General features: G+C 41.4%; 1 protein-coding gene across 3 annotated transcripts in view; it reads right to left on the bottom strand.

The window, feature by feature from the left end:
- BBX (BBX high mobility group box domain containing) overlaps positions 1–21,919 on the bottom strand; it is a 133,353-nt gene that overhangs the window by 42,510 nt on the left and 68,924 nt on the right. For 2 of the 3 annotated variants that reach the window (XM_082246741.1, XM_082246742.1), the window contains exons 5-9: positions 15,887–15,996; positions 15,307–15,387; positions 8,674–8,751; positions 6,409–6,489; positions 2,551–2,631 (exon numbers count right to left, since the gene is read on the bottom strand). In XM_082246741.1, the coding sequence (XP_082102867.1) occupies positions 2,551–2,631; positions 6,409–6,489; positions 8,674–8,751; positions 15,307–15,387; positions 15,887–15,996 (431 nt within the window). The remainder of the gene's footprint in view (positions 1–2,550; positions 2,632–6,408; positions 6,490–8,673; positions 8,752–15,306; positions 15,388–15,886; positions 15,997–21,919) is intronic. The other variant, XM_082246743.1, reaches the window with a different exon arrangement.

Below are 21,919 nucleotides of genomic sequence, written 5' to 3'. Positions count from 1 at the left end.
TCAGCTGCAGCTCTTAGGGTGGTGTGGTCAGCAGGCAGTAGTTCCTGTGCTTTGGAATACATTTATTTTGTTTTTCTGCCAGAGATTTCTTCATTCACATTGATTAAATGGAGGAATGTTATTGTACAAATGCCCCCCTCCCCAATAAACCCCTTTTGGAAAGCAGGAAAGCAGAGACTCCAAGGTATTTGATAAGAGTCATGGTGGGTATTTTTCAGCTCCCATTTTCCCCCCAAAAAAGTTGGCAACAATGAAGAAAATTATTTTTTTTTTATTTTTTAAAAACCTTGTGACAAAAAATGAGATCTGCAAAATACTCATCATGCCTCTTATAAAATACATTGGGATTGTGTACATTCCAAAAAGGGGTCATTTGGGTATGGGAAGGTGGGTATTTGTACTATCTTGGCATTTCAGGGCATCCAAAACTGTGATGGGTAGTCAGAAGTGAAATGTGGAAAATATGTCCTTTAAAATCCTGAAGGTAGTCATTGGTTTTGGGCCCCTGTATGCAGCTAGGCTCCCAAAAAGTCACAAATGTGGTATCCCCACACTCGGGAGAAAAAGTAGAATGTATTTTGGGGTGTAATTCCACATATACCCCCAGCATGTTTGAGAAATATCTCTCATTAAAGTCACAACATTGGGTAAAAAAAAAAAAAACTTTTCAAAAATGTTGGTATTTTTTTTGTTTATATCCCAAAAAATAAAAAACCCAGTGGTGATCCAATAACATCAAAATAAATTTAGTAATGTGTGTGTTCTTGCACTGTGTGCCAACTAAGGGTTACATTTGCAATTAGACTGCTGCCAGGTGAAAGATGTGGTGTCCTTTGAAAATTAGAAGTGTGAGATCCCAGCGCTGTCTGTGCTCTACTTAATATGTGTTTTAAACAAAAAATCCTAGAAAAACTCAAAATATATATAAGTATAAACATCCAATACTAATAAATTGTGGGCGATAGTGTATTTCCCCAACTTTACCTGCTAATGGTAGGGTTCAATTTCATAAATTAAAAACCATTTAACAGTGCTGATAATACATCCATAAACAAAGAAATCACAATAATATGAAAATCAAATAAGTTCATATAGTGCTGTATATCTTCTGTGCCAAGGTATGTTTAAAAGTGCAATCTGTGCAATAACATGTAATTACAATGGTGAAGGTGCCGTGCTCCCTTACTCTTGTGCCCTCACTCACCGACTCCCATAAAGAATATTGCCTGTAGTAAGAATCCTAGGGGTTTCTGTCAGATGGTTTCTCAGCTGTTCCCCGTATCTCCCCAGGTTGTACATTATTATAGAAGGAAGATTAAAAGATCATGGCATACCACCATTTTAAATTGAAAAAGCTTTTTATAATATAAAATGTGAGCTTACAAAATGTATTCTTGTTGAAAGCATGAAAAATATACTGCAATGGCCGTGGTTTGCGTTCCAATACCAGGATTTGACCTCACCGGAAGTCCTGGTGGTATTTGAACGCAAATACAACCCACAGCCATTGTGGTATATTTTTCATGCTATCAACAAGAATATATTTTGTGAGTGCGCATTTTATATTAATAAAAACTTTTAAATTTAAAATGGTATTATGCCATGATCTTTTAATCTTCCTCCTATAATAATGTACAACCTGGGGAGATACGAGGAACAGCTGAGAAACCATCTGACAGAAACCCCTAGGATTCTTACTACAGGCAATATTCTTTATGGGAGTCGGTGAGTGAGGGCACAAGAGGAATGGGACCACGGCACCTTCACCATTGTAATTACATGTTATTGCACAGATTGCATTTTTAAACATACCTTGGCACAGAATTTATACAGCACTTTTTTAAACTTATCTTATATTCACACTATTGTGACTTGTTTATGGATGTATTATAATCACTGTTAAACAGTGTTTAATATATAAAATTAAACCCTGCCCATGGCAGGTAAAGTTGGGGAAATACGCCATCACCCAAAATTTCATAGAATTGGATGTTTATAGTTCTATATATTCTGAGTTTTTCTTGGATTCTTTGGTTATAACACATATTAAGTAGAGCACAGACCACGCTGGGATCTCACACTTTTAAACATCAAAAGAAAGCTCTATTTGTATGAAAAAATTTATGAAAATGTATTTTGCATGCAATGTTGCATAACTGAGCAATTGCCAGTTAAAGTAGTGCAGCGCTAAATAGCAAAAAATGCTCTGATCGTGAAGAGGGTAAAACCTTCAAGTGGTTCAAAGACAAATGTGTCTAAAACAGCTGATTAAATATGATTCTGTGCATTTACAGCTGCAGTCATTATATTATAATAAGGTGGTATTGTATGGTTCACTACAGACAGTTTATTTTAGACTCTGTGTTCTTTTCCTTATTTGATAATCCCAGTGGACTACAGCTGCACATTTCCTACATGATAAGCGTACAAAAAAAAAAAAAGCATGAAATGTAATACTATTGTCTAAGCTTCCCAGAAAGGTTGAATTAGAACATTCTCGTTATATTACCCAAGTATTAAGGAGGTGCTGATAAATGTTACAGTTGTTACCTCTGCAAGCTGAAACAATGCTGATGTCCCACACTGCTTTGCTGATGCAGATGAATCGGAATGTGATGCGCTTGAGGAAATCTACACTCAAAACCAACAAACCCATCAGTCATACAATGAAGGAAAAAAAAAAAAAGTTCTGATATACTGTTAATATACAGTGCCTTGAAAAAGTTTTCATATCCATTGAAATTTTCCACATTTTGTTATGTTACAACCAAAAACATAAATGTATTTTTTTGGGATTTTATGCGATAGACCAACACAAAGTGGCACATAATTGTGAAATGGAAAGAAAATGATAAATGGTCCTCAACATTTTTTACATATTAATATTTGAAGTGTGGCTACATTTGTATTCAGCCCCCGAGTCAATACTTTGTAGAACCACCTTTCGCTGCATTACAGCTGCAAGTCTTTTTTGGTATGTCTCTACCAGCTTTGCACATCTAGAGAGTGGTGACATTTTTGCCCATTTGTCTATGCAAAATAGCTCAAATTTTGTCAGAATGGATGGAGAGCGTCTGTGAACAGCAATTTTCAAGTCTTGCCACAAATTCTCAATAGGATTTAGGCTTGGACTTTGACTGGGCCATTCTAACACATGAATGACTATGCTTTGATCTAAACCATTCCATTGTAACTCTGGCTGTATGTTTAGAGTCATCCTGCTGGAAGGTGAACCTCCACCACAGTCTCAAGTCTACACATATCGTTTTGTTTTTAGGCTAAAAAGTTAAATTTTGGTCTCATCTGACCAGAGCACCTTCTTCCACATGTTTGCTGTGACCCCCACATGGCTTCTTGCAAACTGGACTTCTTATGGCTTTCTTTCAACAATGGCTTTCTTCTTGCCACTCTTCCATAAAGGCCATATTTGTGGAGTGCACGACTAATAGTTTTCCTGTGTAGATTCTCCTACCCGAGTTGTGGATCTCTGCAGCTCCTCCAGAGTTGCCGTGGGCCTCTTGGCTGCTTCTCTGATTAAAGCGCTCCTTGCCCTGACTGTCAGTTTAGGTGAACGGCCATGTCTTGGTGGTTTGCAGTTGTGCCACACTCTTTTCATTTTAGGATGATGGATTGAACAGTGCTCAGTGAGATGTTTAAAGCTTGGGATATTTTTTCATAACCTAGCCCTGCTTTAAACTTTTCCAAAACTTTATTCCTGACCTGTCAGGTGTATTCCTTGGCCTTCATGATGCGGTTTGTTCGCCAAGGTCCTCTAAAAAACCTCTGAGGGCTTCAGAGAACAGCTGTATTTATAATGAGAATAAATTACACACAGGTGACTACTGAAGGCAATTGGTTCCACTAAATTTTAGTTAGGGGTATCAGCGTAAAGGAGCCTGAATAAAAATGCACGCCACACATTTTAGATATTTGTAAACCATTTTGAAAATCATTGATCATTTTCCTTCCACTTCTCAATTATGCGCCACTTTGTGTTGGTCTATCACATAAAATTCCAATAAAACACTTTTATGTTTTTGGTTGTAACATGACGAAATGTGGAAAATTTCAAGGAGTATGAATACTTTTTTAAGGCACTGTATGGCTAACACAATGCAATGATGATATGGAATAGAAACTTTACAGTTTTTGAGAATGGTTTAACAGTAACAAAGAAGAGTCACAAATGATAAACTGATAATGGTAACTGAAATACAGTTTAAGCAAAAAGATAAGTACATGTTTTAATGGCAAGGTAAATGTAGTAAACCCAAGAAATTCTAAACCGTCCTTCACACTGAATGCGGCCTTGAAATCGCACTACTTCAGTCACCGGTCAGTGTGATTTCATGTGTGGCTTGCCAACACCTGCGCGGTTTCGTGCACAGATGTCAATGCAAGTTGCACATAAAAATTGCCAACTATAGTGCAACAATTTTTAAAATTGCGCTCCTTCCAATCGCACTGATTGAGACATAGAAACACATTAGATGCCACTTTAGGTGCAATTTGTAAATCACATATTGCACCTGAAGTCACGCTGGTGTGACCTGGGCCAAAAATAAATACATAAAAAAAAGTTTATTAAATCAGAGTGGACTAATAATTAAGTCTAAAAAGCTCTTGTTAGTTTGTCTCCTCTAAGGGGAAAACTCAATATGAATATCACTTAATACTGAGAAGATCATTTTATAAGTAGTAATAAACCACTTGCTGACCAACGGCCGTTTTATGGCACATCATGTCCCCCGAAACAACGTACCCGTCGCCTTGCGAAGCCGCTAGCCGTGGCACACGTGTACGCACCCATTCACAACAGGGGAAGCAGAACAGCGGGTCAGTAAGTAATGAACACAGGGATCCAGTGTTCCTCTTATTAAGGAACTCTGTGTTCACGCAGCAAGCCCATCTCCCCCACAGTTTGAAAGCACCCCCTAGGGACACATTTAACCCTTTGATCGTAGCAGTGGTTAACCCCTTCCCTGCTATTGTCATTAGTACAGTAACAGTGCATATTTTTAGCACTAATTACTGTAGTAATGTCACTGGTCCTGCCAAAAGTTTCAAAAATATCAGTTAGGTGTTCGATCTATCCACCGCAAAGTCGCAGTCCCGCTAAAAATGTTTGATTGGCGCCATTACTAGCAAAAAAATAAATATATAAAATTGACAAATCTTTCCCCTCTTTCGTAGAAGCGATAACTTTTGCGCAAACTAATCAATATACACCCTTTGGGATTTTTTTTACCAAAAATATGTAGCAGAATACAAACTGGCCTAAAATGATGAAAACATTAGATTTTTACATTTCTTTTTTTGGGAATGTTATATAGCAGAAAGTAAAAAGTATTTTTTTCCCCAGAATGGATACTCTTTTTTTTTTTTTAATAGCGCAAAAAAAAAAAAAAAAAAAAAAAATCGCACAGGTGACCAAAAGAAAGCTGTTTGTTGGAAAAAAAAATAATTTTATTTGGGTACAGCGTCGCACGACCGTGCAATAGTCAGTTAAAGTAAAGTGTCCTGGTTATTAAGGGGGCAAATCCTTCAGGTCTAGAAGTGGTTAATGTATTAAAAATCAAGGGTTACTACTTGTAGTAGGTTTTATTCAAATACCATTTATAATATTTTTACTGTTAATATAATTTATTATTATTATTATTATTTCAGGTACTTACGCAGCACTTTTACATATACATTGTACATTCACATCAGTCCCATCACATATTTAAATAACAAATGCTGGGAATAATATGGGGATTTTAAACAAAAAATTCTTTGTCTAGATGTGGGACTGGTAGTGGACCACAACTTAAGAGTCGGTTCACACTAGCGCGACTTGTCAGCCTGACAAGTCGCGCTCCCTCGCGGTTCATTGACCGCTACAGGACCCGTTCTAATAGGAGCAACACAAGTCGCTCCGACTTAGAAAAAGGGTCCTGTACTACTTCGGGGCAACCTCGGAGCGACTTGCATAGACTTACATTATGTGAAGTCCCTGCAAGTCGCTCCGAAGTCGTGGTGCATGGTAATGCACAAGTCGCCCCCAAAGTAGTAAGGAGTCCTGTCGCCTCAGTGTGAACCGGCTCTGAGTAACTGATTACAAATGAAGAATATCAACATAAAAAATAAAACTGTTTTCTAATACAGATAAATTGTTATATTACTTATACAGTCAAGTATTTTTTTGTGTGGAGCAGCTACTGATTCGCCTAAATTCCATACCTGAAAATATAATTCCAGCTAAAACATTTTATTCTGCTTTGGAAAGAGTGGGAAATGATAGGAAATAACATTTCAACAGGGACACAGATACCAATAAAAATTTCACAGAGCTCTTAATCATTCCCCAGTTCATGCAAAAATGACTGGAGCTATACTTTTTACTTTACATTCTTAGTATTATGTTACCTCTGCTAAATGGGAGAGGGATGTTTTTTCACAACATTTCGGAGGATCTGGGTTGTTAACTTGTAGAGTTTTTGATGATATCTATAGCAAAAAAAAAACAAAAAACAGACTTTAGTTTTTTTTTTTCACAAACTCATGCATAAACAAAATATATATATATATATATATATATATAAAAAAAAAAAACAAAAACAATATTTAGAGTTTTGTTTCTCTTACGATTTCAACTCTACTACATTTCTCATAATTTACAGCAAAACTGTTAAATAGAAAGCCAAATTACACACGCAGAATATTACACCAGCCAAATGTTTTTTTATTCTGTTCAGCAAGTCTTGTGATGCAGACAGACCTGCTAGAAAGCTCAGCTAGGTCCTGGACTTCCAATGTAGAATACACTGCAGGTACACAAATAGCCTGGTTTGGATTAAATTAGACAGGGAAGTAGTAGTAGCACTTTGATGAGGCCACCCCTTTGCTCTCCCTACTGCAAAAATGACTTACAGCATTGTGTAAAGAGGTAGAGTTCTTTAGCTGCCTATTGCACTCATCGTTTTGACTTCTTTCCTGAATGTAACTTACCTCTGTTTATTCATTTTAATATTCTATAATCAGTCTAAATGTCCCAGGTTTGTAACAAGTGGACTGATCAGGACAACTATTGCAAACAATACATAGCATACATACTTTATCTACAGAATGCTTAAGAGCTAACTCCATCCCAGTTTAGTTTTAGAAAGAGCTGGAAGGTTAAGCCATCTGGCAACTTCTTATATCTCTAAGGCACTGTACTGGTGAAATATCTGCATTTGAGTTCCCGAGTCTACCCCTGGCCATGATGAAGGGTTCCCACTTTTCTTGTTGGATTTATTTATTTTCCTATTAAAGAGAAAGCATCTGAAGATGCTGGAACACCCAATTCTCACAGGTGGACAGGGACAGAATTTGGCATTAGAACAGGGACAGCTGAAGTATCCTAACCATAAAAAAAGCCTGATATTGACTCTAGTGGACAAAACTGTCAAACCTACACTGTGAAAAAGTCAGTTTAAGAATTAAAGATCTTAAACAATTTCATATTTAGTTTAGTTTAATCAGGTGTTGAAAAACAATAATGACTTATCTTTTAAATCAATCAATGGGCAAAATTTCTTTTTCAGCTGTTCCCTGACCACTTAACACGGCACTTTCATAATCACTACCAGAAAGCCATCCACTGTGCTTTTTTTTTTTTTTTGTTTCTTTCCAGAATACAATGTATTTTTGCATATTGACCACTTGACTTCTGGAAAATTTACCCCTCTTTATGACCAGGCCATTTTTTGCGATACGGCACTGCGTTATTTAACTGACAATTGTGCGGTCGTGCGACACTGTACCGCACAGTCTAGGTCCTCTTTTTCCCCACAAATAGAGCTTTTTTTTGGTGGTATTTGATCACCTTTGCATTTAATTTTTGCACTATAAACAAAAAAGACTGACAATTTTGAAAAAACGAACATTTTTTTCTTTCTGCTTTAAAACATAACAAAAAACGTAAAAAACCTAATTTCTTCATAAATTTAGGTCAATATGTATTCTGCTATATATTTTTGGTTTAAAAGTCCCGATGGGATGGTTTTATTTATTAATTTTTTACTAGTAATGGTGGCAATGAGCTACTTATAGTGAGACTGTGATATTGCGGTGGACATTCTGACAAAGACACTTTTTGTGGACCAGTGACAGGAATACGGTGATCAGTGCTAAAAAATATGCAAGGTCACTGTACTAATGACACTGGCTGGGAAGGGGTTAACATCAGGAGCAATCAAAGGGTTAAACGTTGTGCCTAGCCAGTGTTTTACTACACTGTGTGAGGTGCTTTTACGAGGGGAAGAGAAGGAATTTCATTTCCTGTCTAGAGGGGACACTATTCCCTTCCTTTCAGTCAGAACGGCGATCTGCCTTGTTTACATAGACAGATCGCCGTTCTGGCTTACAATCAGTGGGTGCCTGAGGACATTGGGTACCGTGCAACCGCCGATCGGCTTCTGCTTTGTGTAATCAAAGCAGAAGCGAGCCACCAGCGGCGTGCCCCCTACATGGAGTGTCAGGTAAGGTATTTATACATGATCTGGCGCAAAGGTGCTGGACGGACCTGAACTGTTTATTATGCAAACATAATCTGATACCTAGATTATCCACACCTAATAAAGTTAGATTAAATAACCTATCCAGTAGCAATATCCTATGTGCTACTGTATATGGTTGCCAATCCCATACCTCAGCAAACTGGAACAGTGCAGACTTCTCACATCGCTTAGGTGATGAGACCTCCAAATTTGGTGTGCTGGAGGAAATCTGAATACAATACAGATTATTAAAAACTCAGGTTGAAGACAATGAATTCAAATAAAAGTAGAAAATAAATATTTCTGTCTTCGTTATACAGGTGAATAGTAACGTCATGATAGATCTCTCCAAAAGGGACAGACACAGTAAAAACTGGATTTTTGTCTTACCGTAAAATCCTTTTCTCTGATGTTCATTGATGGACACAGCTCCAGAATCGTCTTGACCATTGGGTTATGCTGCCCCCTACAAGGAGTAGGACACTAGGCAGGAAAAAGCGTTACCACGCCTATGGGGCAGTCCCCGGAGGTATGCTCCCACTTCCTGCTATAGGCATTCAGTTTTGTAGCAAGCAGTGTCAGAAGAAATATAACCCAATTCAATAGAGGGGTGGGTGCTGTGTCCCATGAATGAACATCAGAGAAAAGGATTTTACGGTAAGACAAACCCAAATTTTCTCTTTCGTTCATTGATGGACACAGCTTCAGAATCTTCTTGTCCATTGGGACGTCCCGAAGCAGTGTCAAACATGAGGGGTGGGAAAAAAAGTCCCAAAGGCTAAACCTAGCCAACCAGCTAACATGGAGCTCAACCAAGAAAAACTGGAGTTCACCTAAAAAACAATACACCCTCAGAGGACTAGGCCTCTCAAACATCAGCCTGCAAAACCTTGTGGCCAAAAGCAGCATCCGCAGATGCCAACACATCTATTTTGTAAAGTTTTGTGAAAGTGTGCACAGACGACCAAGTGACCACTTGCAAACCTGCATCACTAATGCCTGATGGCCGAAGGCCCAGGAGACACTAAGCACCCGTGTAGAATGCGCCTTAACAGGAAAAGGAGGAACCTGACCCTTGATTGAATGGGCCTGCACTACCGTCTGTCTGATTTATCTGGAAATGGTCGAGGCAGACGCAGCCAATCCACTTGCGAGGTTCATCCGTGAGGACAAATAGTGAATCTGAATTTTCTAAATGACTCTGTAGCCACCAGGTACACCCTGATCACCCTAACCACATCCAGAGAATGCAAGGCAATCTCCTTAAGATGTCTAGGCTTAGGACACAGGGAAGGCAACACAATGTCTTCATTCAGATGGAAACCAGATACAACCTTAGGAAGGAACGACTGACAAAGGCGAAGCTCTACTTTATCCCTGTGAACCACCAAATAAGGTGAACGACAAGACAAAGCAGCCAGCTTGGACACTCTGTGTGTAGAAGTAATAGCCACCAGGAAGGCTACCTTCTGGCACAATGAAAGCAGAGGAATCTCGCAAATATTTTCGAAAGGCGGTGTCTGACAGTACCAAATTGAGATCCCACGGAGGCAATGGAGACCGCACAGGTGGAGCCAAGTAGGGAACCCCCTGAACAAAGGTGCGAACCAAGGAATGGGTAGCCAAAGGACGTTGAAAAAAAAAAAAAAAAATCGCCAAAGGCCGAAACCTGGCCCTTGATGGTACCCAAGACCAGGCGCTGTTCCACACCTCTTTGGAGAAATGCCAAAATTCGAGCCACCTAAAAGGAACAAGAAGAAACCACCAGAGACTCACACCATGCAATCTACCACTTCCAGACGTGATGGTAAATCTTCCTAGAGGTAGATTTTTCTAGCTTTTAACAGTGTGGAAATCACCGAGTCACACAACCCCCTATCCTTCAGCACCTGGCTTTCAACAGCCAAGCCGTTAAAGCAAGCAACTGTAAAGCAGGATGGAAGATCGGCCCTTGGGTCAATGGGTCTTCTCTGAGAGGGAGTCGCCAAGGAACATCAGCGACCAGCCGAACTAGATCCGCGTACCAAGACTGGCAAGGCCAGTCTGGGGCAACTAGACTGACCAGAATTCCTTTTGCCTCAATCTTTCGCAGAAGTTTCAGAGGGGGAAAGGTGTATATCAGATGGTACTGGCCCCTAGGCACCAGTGCATCTGTGGCTTTGGCTAGAGGATCTCGAGACCTTGCCACAAATCTCTGCACCTTCCTGTTGAGGCGAGAGGCCAACAGGCCCACCTCAGGAGTTCCTCACCGGAGACACAGCTGATGAAACACCACTGGATGAAGTGACTAGTCTCCCTGACCCAAGGCCTGTCGACTGAGGTAATCCACCTTACAATTTTCCACCCCTGGAATATGCACAGCAGAGAGAGCTGGAACAAAACGCCCACCTTAGAATGCCGGCTACTTCCTGAGCTGCTAGGACACTTCTTGGACAATTCTGGGTTCTCCCTTACCTAGCAGATGATCAGAAAATGGTCTAAATAAGGAACAACTGATATATTCTGAAAGCATAGAAAAGCTATTAATCTTGATAAATAAAATGGCCATTATGTTTTGGGGTTTCCCCTACACTCTCAAGAGAAACCAAAATCCCCTTTTGGAAGTGCCTACGATTCCACCAGTTCAAATATAAAGCCTTCTGGAATATAGCTGGTTGTGTCAGCACCTTCTGCAGGTTGCGTCTGCACTTTCTGCAGATCTAATCTTCCCTCCCCACACCAGGGAGTCCTCCCTGGTGAACTGATGAAACATGGGAAAGGGGCCTTAGTAACAATGGATTTGAAATAACAGAGCTCAATTTTTTGAGCACAAGAAAGTGTAGACCATCTCGTCGCTTTATGCACCTTTATTTTTAGCCAATGAATCTGCAGGGGAATCTGTGAGGGAAGGTGCTGGAGTGCACTGAGCATCAACGTCCTTGTGTAACTGTAGTAAAGACCCTTACCTGGCAGAGCTAGGGGTGACTCTGGTGAGGAGTTACACTGTACAACTATCAGAGAACAAGATTTCAGGTTGCGTCAGCACCTTTTGCAGCTATAGAACAAATGGCCCCAGTTTAGTTGTTAAGCTCTTCTGTGTCTAAAAACAGGCATGTTACGACCATGTAGGGTTAAGGTAACTCAAGCACAGGGTACAAATCAAGGATCAGAGTTCCACATAGCTTAATGCTAAGCAGGAGCAGCAATGGGGAGATTCTTTAACGATGCTGAATGGTGGGGAAAGTATGTCATCAGAGGATGCTAGCACTCAGTCATTCAGCGTTACCTCTTCTGCAGTGGGAACCAAGAATTCAAGCACTCTGAATGGATGATGTAGCTCCCACTGTTCAGCCCAAATGACCTCGTCACAGAGCAAGAGCTTTTACTGTGATTTTGCAGATTCTCCCACCAGGAGAGACCCAGAAAATCCCCTTTTTGGAAGTGCCTACGATTCCACCAGTTCAAATATAAAGCCTTCTGGAATATAGCAAGGCCCACACTATTCCTGGAATGATAGCTGTCATAAGATCTAATGTTTGCATGATCGGACAGACACCCCTGGGAGAGCTCTGATCTTCCCTACATAGAAAATTATTTTGAGAATCCTCTCCCCATAAGGTAGATTCTTTATAATACTGTGTCTAATCTGTAACATGAGAAGATCACGGACTGAGACAAGCTCAGATTCAATTTGTCTAAATTGACCACCCAACCCAATTCTGGGTTCCCCCTTACCTGGGAGATTATCAGAAAATGGTCTAAATAAGGAACAACTGATATCTTCTGAAAGCATTGAAAAGCTATTAATCTTGATAAATAAAATGGCTATTATGTTTTGGTGTTTCCCCTACACTCTCAAGAGAAACTAAGAGCTTAGGTTTAATATCTTAAGACCAAGGAACAGATATAGATGTTGAGGGCTTTAGATTTGAAAAGAAAGACCTGAAGGAGCAAAAGATTGAGACAATGTCATGCTGAAAGTAATTCATAAGATCCAGTGGTGCCAACAGCATAATCCAAGTCTATGCACAAGGAAAGCTCCAGAGCTCAAGCAGCTCTAACCTTCCTCCCCACACCAGGGAGTCCTCCTGTAGACTACTTGCAGCGAGAGTGGTAAAGCCTAGTAGCACAAGCCACCCCTCCAAAAATGTGCCATGGTCATCCCAGAAGTGTGCCATTTTCTGCAATCTTTTCCACCAAACAGACACACTCCTTCAGAAGGCACTAACCAGAAGGAAAGGAAAACCAGGGTGGTCAGAACCATAATGAAACTGAAGACAGAGGGATGGGAAGGGCTTTTACCCACCCCCTGGCTTGTGTTTCCTGTGGAAAATGTAGTCAATCATCTCTAAGGTAGCTGTCTGGGAAGATAATTATTGGAGGTGAGACATTTTCCAGCATAGCTGAAGAAAATATATTCATCCTTCTAGGACACCATCAATAAAAATCGACAACATGCTGGAATAAGACGGGTTATCCTGGGCTGGATTTTTTGCCAGTGTCCAATCCTCCTGTAGGTGGCATTATAACCCAAAAGTGATAGACCTTCTGTTTCCCTCAATGGATAAGAAAGAAAACACATTTTCTCATTTGTTTTATGTAAAGGCTAGAACGTCTGTAAGTGGTTCATTGCTATCTGTTCCATCCTGCCCTTGTGAACCACAGTCCTCTTATTTGTTTGTCCGGGTTTTAGGGACAAAAAGAATGGGCAGATCTCCCCATTAGAGGTAGCACAAAAAATGAATATGTTCTTACCCTTCCCAGTTGGCCCCCTTTTTTTTTTTTAGTTAAACATTTACTCTGGAGTTAGGCTTTCAAGGAGTAACCATGATACAATCAGAAATGAGAACAAAAGGCTTGTCATGGATATATACTAGAGTTGGCCAGGTTTTGCTAGAGCTTGAAGTGGTTGCATGAGTTGGAGCAGAAGTTGTCATCTTTCCTAGATAAGCTCTGCAGCTAAAGCACACCTGCAGATGACTGGCTGTAGCTGATGTATAGCCATAATGGAGCTGAGCTCTAGAGCTCAGAATTGAAGCTGTCACAATGAATAATATAATAGGGCAAAAAGTAATTGCATTTGCAGAAGCAAAGCAAGTGTACTTATTTAAAAAGGGCTGGAAACAGAGAACAATTTTGCTTTATCTCCCTGTCATAGGAAAATATGAAGATACAGTAAAACCTTGGATTGAGAGTAACTTGGTTTGAGAGCGTTTTGCAAGACAAGCTAATTTTTTTTTTATACATTTTGACTTGATAAACAAGCGAAGTCTTGAAGTACGAGTAGCATCACGTCACAACTAAAAAGAGAAGAGAGGCGCCTCTAAGTGTAGCAATATGGTTACATTTAATGAAGATTCAACATTTAGCAACTCACATGGTTGATGATTAGAAGAGGCACATCTAAGTATGCAGGCATCCAGGGTAAAGCTGTCCACATAGACCATCCTCGTCACCGCCATCGACATCATCCCTTCCACACTGGAAGCCTCGCTTTCAGATCGCTTTACTGCAGGTTAGTCTTCCCGATCACGACTGCAGACTAACGGCTGTGGGAGCCGGCAGTGAGGATGGTCTATGTGGACAGTTTTACCCCTGATGTCTGCAAACTTAGATGTGTCTTTTATTCATCAACCATGCGAGTTGCTAAATGTTGAACCTTAATTAAATGTAACCATATTGCTACATTTAGAGGCGCCTCTCTTCTCTTTTATACTTTGTAGCTCCTGCTGATTTTGCTTCTAATCTTCTTGTGGAGGCTGCCATTTGTGGATGGACATTTTATGGTTACAAAACCTATCACATTGTTATAATCTTTTTATATGGACTACAAACTGAAGGATTTATGAATAAATGGTTGTGGATTGAATCATCTGACTTTCTGTTATTTCTTATGGGGAAATTCGCTTTCATATAAAAGAGTGCTTTGGATTACAAGCATGTTTCTGGAACTAAATATGCTTGCAATCCAAGGTTTTACTGTACTAAAGTTTTGTCATGTAGATTTATTATTTCGTAAGCTTTAAACAAGTCATATTCCTAATTCTGCAAAGCAAAAGAATGAACAAAAAGTTACATATTTTCTTCTGGATTTTAGCAGCCACGAAGATTATACTTAACAGAAATCAATAGTGTTTAATATGCAGTAGTTATTAAATCATCTATTTTTTATATTAAGTGTTGAAAAATAGCAGGTCGAAAAATGTTTTTCTTTTTAATCAGGTAAACATAAAATATTTAGTAGGACCATTTTGAATTTACCATCTGTAGCCAACAAATCACAAGTTAAAAACAAGAGCAGCAGTATTCAGAAAGCTTATATAACAGATGTACTGTGAGCCCAAATTACAAAGACTTTTGAAAGGATGAACAGGACATGCCTCCTCTGTTAGAAGAGAAGGCTCTCTGGTTCAAGTCAAGTATACACAAGCTTTCAAAAAGCATGTAATTTGTGCTAGGTTTTCATATTGAAGGCACAGCATGCATTGCCAACTGATTAGGATGAATGCCTCCTAAAATAGGATCTAATTTGGATACTTTTTTTTTTTTTTTTGTTACAAACAGTCTAAAACATTACAATGTAAAGAAAACACACATTTAGGAAAACAAAATTGTGGGGACCCATTGTACCTTAACAGTTCTACAGTGGAGAAAAACCTTATGAAGCAGCTACTGCTTAGGAGACCGAACAGAGTACAGTATATGGAGGTAGATCTCAACTGCTATTGACTGTTTAAAGTTAGACCTGATAAATGCCTGTCTCACCCTAACATTTGAAACAAGGATATAACAGGAAATTTCTTACCTCTGCAAATTCAAAAAGTGCAGATGTCTTACTTGGCTGTAAAGAATCCGACTCCGTTGATTGTGCAATAGTTTTGGATACCTGTATGTAAAGAGAAAGTTCATTTGAAACAGTCATTCTGGAGGTTACAGTACTGACCTTGTTTGTACTAAAGTAGATCTCAGTTAAAACTGGTTAACTGTTTTTTAGTTTACAATAATGGGATATTCAGTGAAAATACATGTCACAGAAGTATACAATGTGCTATTACAGTAAGCATCCAATTGAAAGAAAAAAAAAAACAGGGAGAGACAAAAACAAGAATAAAAAGATACAATTTAAGAGAATCTTAGCTAAAATATCACACAAAAGGGCATATGTGAGGCAATCAAACCCATGGTGGGATTCTAAATACTAGAGTGGACTAGGCAAGAACTCACAAAGATGCATGTGTGTGTATGCATAGTACCTCCTCCTCCATGCTTCACTGTGGGAACCAGGATTGTAGAGTCCATCCGTTCACCTTTTACCAAATATGCATACACACACACACACACACACACACACACACACACACACACACACACACACACACACTCACCTCTGTCTCTGTACTTTCTACTTGTGCAGTCATAGCTTGATCCTTGTGTGCAGTCAAGGCGTGTTCTCCAGCTAGGAGCAACATGCTGAGTCCTCCCATTTGTGTTGGATCTACCAAAGAAACAGAAATATAATTTATAAGAGAGCACAATGAAAAGTATTAAGACAACCAAATGGAAAAACAATGTGTTGTGGAACCAAGTTAAATTTTCATTACCAAGCTAGTTATTTCTTTCAACTGCTATTTGTTAAGGTAGTAAATACACACACACACCTGTGGGAACTTTTTAGGCAGGTGTAAAAAAAAAAAAAAAAAATGCTTTAAATTAGAAATGGTTTCAGAAAGAGAAGTGTGAATAGTTTATTTTTTAACAAGTAACAAAACGAAAAAGTAAATGAACAGAAGAGAAAGCCTTCAAAACAGCACCAATTCTTCCAGGTACACTTGCACTAGGCAGGTAGGTTGTTCCAAACATCTCGAAGAACTCACAGATCTTTTGTGGATGTAGGCTGCCTCCAATCATTCTGTCTCTTCATGTAATCCCAGACAGACTCCATGATGTTACGATCAGGGCTCTGTGGGATTCCCCATCTCTTCTAGGACTCCTTCTTCTTTACACTTTGTGTTACTAAATTCATATTTGTTTTAAAATTTAAATAATAAACATTTTATACTTACCTGCTCTGTGCAGTGCTATTGCACAGAGTGGCCCCGATCCTCCTCTTCTGGGGTCCCCGGCGGCAATCTTGGCTCCTCCTTGTCTTCTTATGTCCACCATAGACAGCCGTTTGCTATGGAGAGAAATGTGGTCTACGCGCTCCCGACCTGTATGTCTATGGAGCCACGCTCCACAGACTCACACAGCGGGACTTAGGCTTACTCCCCACTTCCTCTTCACTGCATTTGATTGACAGCAGCAAGAGCTAATGGCGCCTGCTGCTTCTTAAATTCTGTGTGAAGAAGACATAAGGGGAGAATAGATGCAGCTGTGCACAGAGCTGATCTATTCTCCCCTCTCTTACTTACTCCTACAGGGTAATTGAAAACTTTTTTTTACCTTAATGCAAACAATGCCCGTAAAATCCTTTTCTCTGAGGTTCACTGACAGACACAGCTTCAAGTCTTCAGACCATTGGGCTTATGCTCTTGCTCTCTAGGAGTAGGACTAGGTGGAAACCTTTTTGGTTATGCCCCTGGGGCAGTCCCAGAGGGTATACCATCACTTCCTGCTGTAGGACTCCAGTTTGTAACAAGTGGCGTCAGAAGAACAAATAACTCAACCCCAACAGAGGGGGGGGTGCTGTGTCTGCCAGTGAACCTCAGAGAAAAAGATTTTACGGTAAGACAAAGTCTTCAGACCATTGGGATGTCCCAAAGCAGTGTCAACAGGAGAGGTGGGAAAAAACACAGCAAACGCAGAATTCCCAACAAGGCTAAACATAGCTAACCAGGTAACTAACAGGAGCTCAACTAGGAACAACTGGAGCTCACCACCAGGAAAAATTTTCATCCACAAGAAGCGGAAGCCTCTGCAACCGCAGCCTGCAAAAGTTTGCGGCCAAATGCCACATCCAAAGATGCAAGTACATTCATCTTATAAAATTTTGTGAATGTGTGTACAGATGACCACATAGCCACCTTGCACACCTGAACCACTGACGCCTGATGACGGAAGACTCAGGAGGCGCCAAGTGCCCTCGTATGCGTTTTAACAGGGAAAGGAGGAAACTGATCTTTAATGGAGTTGGCCTGCCCCACCGCCTGCCTGATCCACTTGGAAATGGTCGCAGCAGATGCCGCCTGCCCCTTACGAGGTCCATCCGTAAGAACAAACAAAGAATCGTATTTCCTAAGTGGTTCAGTCACCACCTGCTACACCCGAATCGCCTTTACCACATCCAAAGAATGCAAGGCAATTTCTTTAGGATGTTTAGACTTAGGACATAGGGACAGTAGCACAATGTCTTCATTCAAATGAAACCCCAAGGAACCCCTGACAGGGTCTCAACACCACTTTGTCCCTATGAATAACCAAGGTGACTGACAGGACAGCCAACTCCCACATGCAACGTGCAGAAGTAATAGCTACTAAGAAAGCCACCTTCTGCTACAAAGTGAGCAGAGTAATTTCTTGAATATTTTCAAAGGGAGGTCTTTGAAACAAAGACAGAACCAAATTGAGATCCCACGGAGGTACCAGGGGTCGCACCGGAGGAGCCAGATGGCGAATTCCCTGCACAAAAGTGTGAACCAAGGACTTCGCCACCAATGAATGGCCTTTTGAAAAAAAAAATAGCCAAAGGTGGAAATCTGGCCCTTGATGGTGCCCAGAGCCAAATGGTGATCTACACCCAATTGTAGAAACTCCAACAGGCGAGAGCAGGGAGAAACCTCCCGGGACTCACACCAAGTAATTTATGCCTTCCAAACTTGATGATAAACCTTCCTGGAAGTAGATTTCCTAGCCTTCAACAACGTAGGAATCGCTGACTCCGACAGCCCTCTGTCTTTCAATAGCCATGCCGTTAAAGCCCACGAGCGTACAGCAGGATGGAAGATTGGTCCCCGAGACAGAAGATCTTCCCTGAGAGGAAGTTTCCAAGGGACTTCTACTACCGGCCTTACCAGGCCTGCGTTCCAAGACCGGCGTCGCCAGTCTGGTGCCACCAGAATGACTGGAATTCCCCCTTCTCGATTCCGTGTAGCAGCCTTGACAGAAGTTGTATTGGAGGGAAGGCGTAAATCAGACAATACTGACCCCAAGGAGCTACCAGAGTGTCTGCAGCGTCAGCCAGAGGATCCCGAGACCTTGACACAAACCTCTGCACCTTCTTGTTGAGACGGGTAGCCAGCAGGTTCACATCGGGGGTTCCCCACCGAAGACACAATTGATGGAAAACCTCCGGGTGAAGAGACCATTCTCCCGCATCCAACGTCTGCCGACTGAGATGGCCCGCTTGCCAATTCTCTACCCCCGGAATGTGCACAGCAGAGAGGGCCGGAACATATCATTCTGCCCAACTCAAGATGCCAGCCACTTCCAGGGCCACCAGGGCACTCTTTATGCACCCTTGGTGATTGACATATGCCACAGCCGTAGCATTGTCCAATTGTATCCGCACAGGGCGTCCCTGCAGACGATCTGTCCATTGAGACAGACAGTCTGATCGCCCAAATTTCCAGGATGTTGATCGGCAACCGGGACTCTCCCCGAGTCCAGACACCTTGAACCGAACACATTCCCAAGACACCTCCCCATTCAGACAGACTGGCATCTGTGGTGATTACAGTCCAATACAGGGGAAGAAAGGATTTCCCCAGATGCAGAAATTTGGTCAGAATCTCCCTTTGCAAAGAGCTGGTGTAGAACTACACAAACGGAACCGCCTCGAAGGTGGATACCATCAGACCCAGTACTTGCATGCAAGTTCTGAGTGGCGATCAATGGTTGGACAACAGGAACTGAACAGCATCCTGTAGCTTCAGCAGTTTTGTCTGAGGAAAAAACACCCGGGCTGACGCTGAACCCAGCGTCAGACCCAAGTAGTCCAGCTTTGTGGACGGAGACAGTGCTGATTTCTGAAAATTCAGTGTCCATCCGAACTCCTGCAGAGTTTGCACCGTATCGTCCAAGTCGGCTTCTAGAGCCTAAGAAGACTCTGCAAGCAGAAGTAGATCGTCCAGGTAACCTAGTACCTCAATCCCCTTCTGCCGTAACAAGGCCAACACTGGGGTCAAAAGCTTTGTGACCACTCGAGGAGCTGAATCGAGTCCTAAGGGTAAAGCCAGGAATTGAAAGCGATCCTCACCCGCGGCAAAACGAAAAAAAAATCTGATGCCCCACAAATATTGGAATATGAAGGTAAGCGTCCTTGAGATCAATAGAGGCCAGCAGATCTCCTTGATGCAAGAAAGCTACTACTGTGTGGATGGACTCCATCCGAAATTTCTGAACCCGCACAAAATGGTTCAGAGTCTTGAGATCCAAGATCAGACGAACCTTGCCTTTCTTCCTGGGAACTCTAAACAGATTTGAATAAAAACCTTGGAAACGTTCTGACTCTGGAACCGGCATCAATAACCCCTTGTGCTAATAGGTCTTGCACTGCTCAGTAGAGGCCCTGTAGCCACTCTGGAGACAGGCATAAGTATGAAGGAAACACCCTTTCCGGAGGCAAGGACCGAAATTTAATCTTGTAACCAAACCGATTCAGTTCGAGGACCTGAAACAAACAAAGACGTCCCCCCCCACCCCAGACCCGGGTGAGGGCGCCTCTTCAGGCTGGGGAAGGCTTGTCTATGGAACCCAATGTGCCAGCTTTGGACTTACCATTCCAGGGTCTTTTGGAGCCTCCCGCAAAGTTACGGGTGGATCTCAAGCCCTTTTCCTGCAAGCAAGCTGGACGAAAGGGCCACTTGGGAGCCGAAAAGAAGGAACCCCGCTTATGGCGAGGTTCCTTGTCCTTAGCAGCCTGCGGAAGTAATCTACTCTTACCTTGTTAGACCCTTAACAATCTCTTCCATAGAGGCACCGAACAGACGGTCACCTACAAAAGGAAGATCAGTCCGCACCTTTTTAGAAGCCTGGTCAGCTGACCAGTTTTTCAAACAGATCATGTGGCGAAGGATCACCGCCATTACAGAAACCCTGTCGGTCAGTCACCAGGCAGAAAAAACACTGGAGTCCTACAGCAAGTATACCCTCTGGGATTGCCCCAGGGGTGTAACCAAAAAGGTTTCCGCCTAGTCCTATTCCTAGAGAGCAAGAGCAAAAGCCCAATGATCTGAAGAAAAATTGCTGCAGAAAAATTTGGGGCCAATCACACGCCTCCCTGATATGGCATTATGGATAAGTATCTACCTGTGTTTCTTGGCATTAAAGAGGAAGTAAACAGCTGAAAAAAAAAAAAAACCTGTAAAGACAAAGGCATACTAGCTCATTATGAAGTACTTACCTAAAAATGAAGCCTCCGCAGTGCCGACATTTTCGGCCGTCCTGCTCCCTGGAACGCGTCCTCTGGCCATCTGATTGGCCGGAGGCGCGATAACATCACTCCCGCGCATGCACGCGGGAGCCGCCGTTCACGGCACTGGGTTCTGAAGGAACGGCATGGGTGGCCGTTCCTTCAGAGCGCATGCGCCTATGACGTCATCGGCTGCATGCACTATAAATATCTCCTAAACGGTGCATGTTTAGGAGATATTTATAGCACCTATAGGTAAGCCTTAATATAGGCTTATCTATAGGTAAATGTCAACAAAGTGGGTTTACAACCACTTTAAGGAAACCATTGATCCTGACCAAATCTCCAACTCCATTTGCAGAAATATAGTCACAAACCCACCATGCTTCACTGTTGCCTGCAGACACTCGTTATTGTACAGCTCTACAAAAGTCAGCTTCATAAAAGCAAGCCATGTAGCAATAGAGACAAACTAATAAGGCACAAGTACATTTTCCTAAAATAAAAAAACATCACAAGAAAGAAAACACATGGGGGGGGGACTATGCAGATAAATTTGACCTTCCAAAGAACAACAAAGTGCCTGTTTATCCTTTTATCTTGTGTTCACTTACTGCATTATTGTCAAAAATCCACTGAGAGTGGATGTAGTCAGTATTGCAAACACTGTCAGTAGGCATTAAAAGAAGAAAAGCTCGGCTTCTGCTGAAGGCCACTAAAGCAATCTAATGTTACCCGACACACACTGAAACTCACTGTTACGAGCACAATTTACATTACGGCCTCTGCCCAAAGCAAAGAAATGCATTTGCACTTTGTAATAGCTTCCTTTTTACTCTGTTATTTAACGGATGGCCATAAACTGATCCAATTTAAATATGGATCACACAATACTAAGTCAGAGAACAGGTAACAGATACTATATATCATTTCAGGTGTATGTCCAGCCAAAATATCATATCATTTTTCTTAGTTTTGAGTGGAGTGTGGAAGTATCAAGTTTTACTGCTATCCAAAACACCATTAGAAAGTTTTTTTTCCATCACTCACTGATAACACCGTGAGAGTT

This window comes from Pelophylax lessonae (assembly GCF_965119305.1).
Source record: "Pelophylax lessonae genome assembly, chromosome: 2".
Taxonomy (NCBI): domain Eukaryota; kingdom Metazoa; phylum Chordata; class Amphibia; order Anura; family Ranidae; genus Pelophylax; species Pelophylax lessonae.
This window is presented reverse-complemented; position numbering and strand designations above follow the sequence as displayed.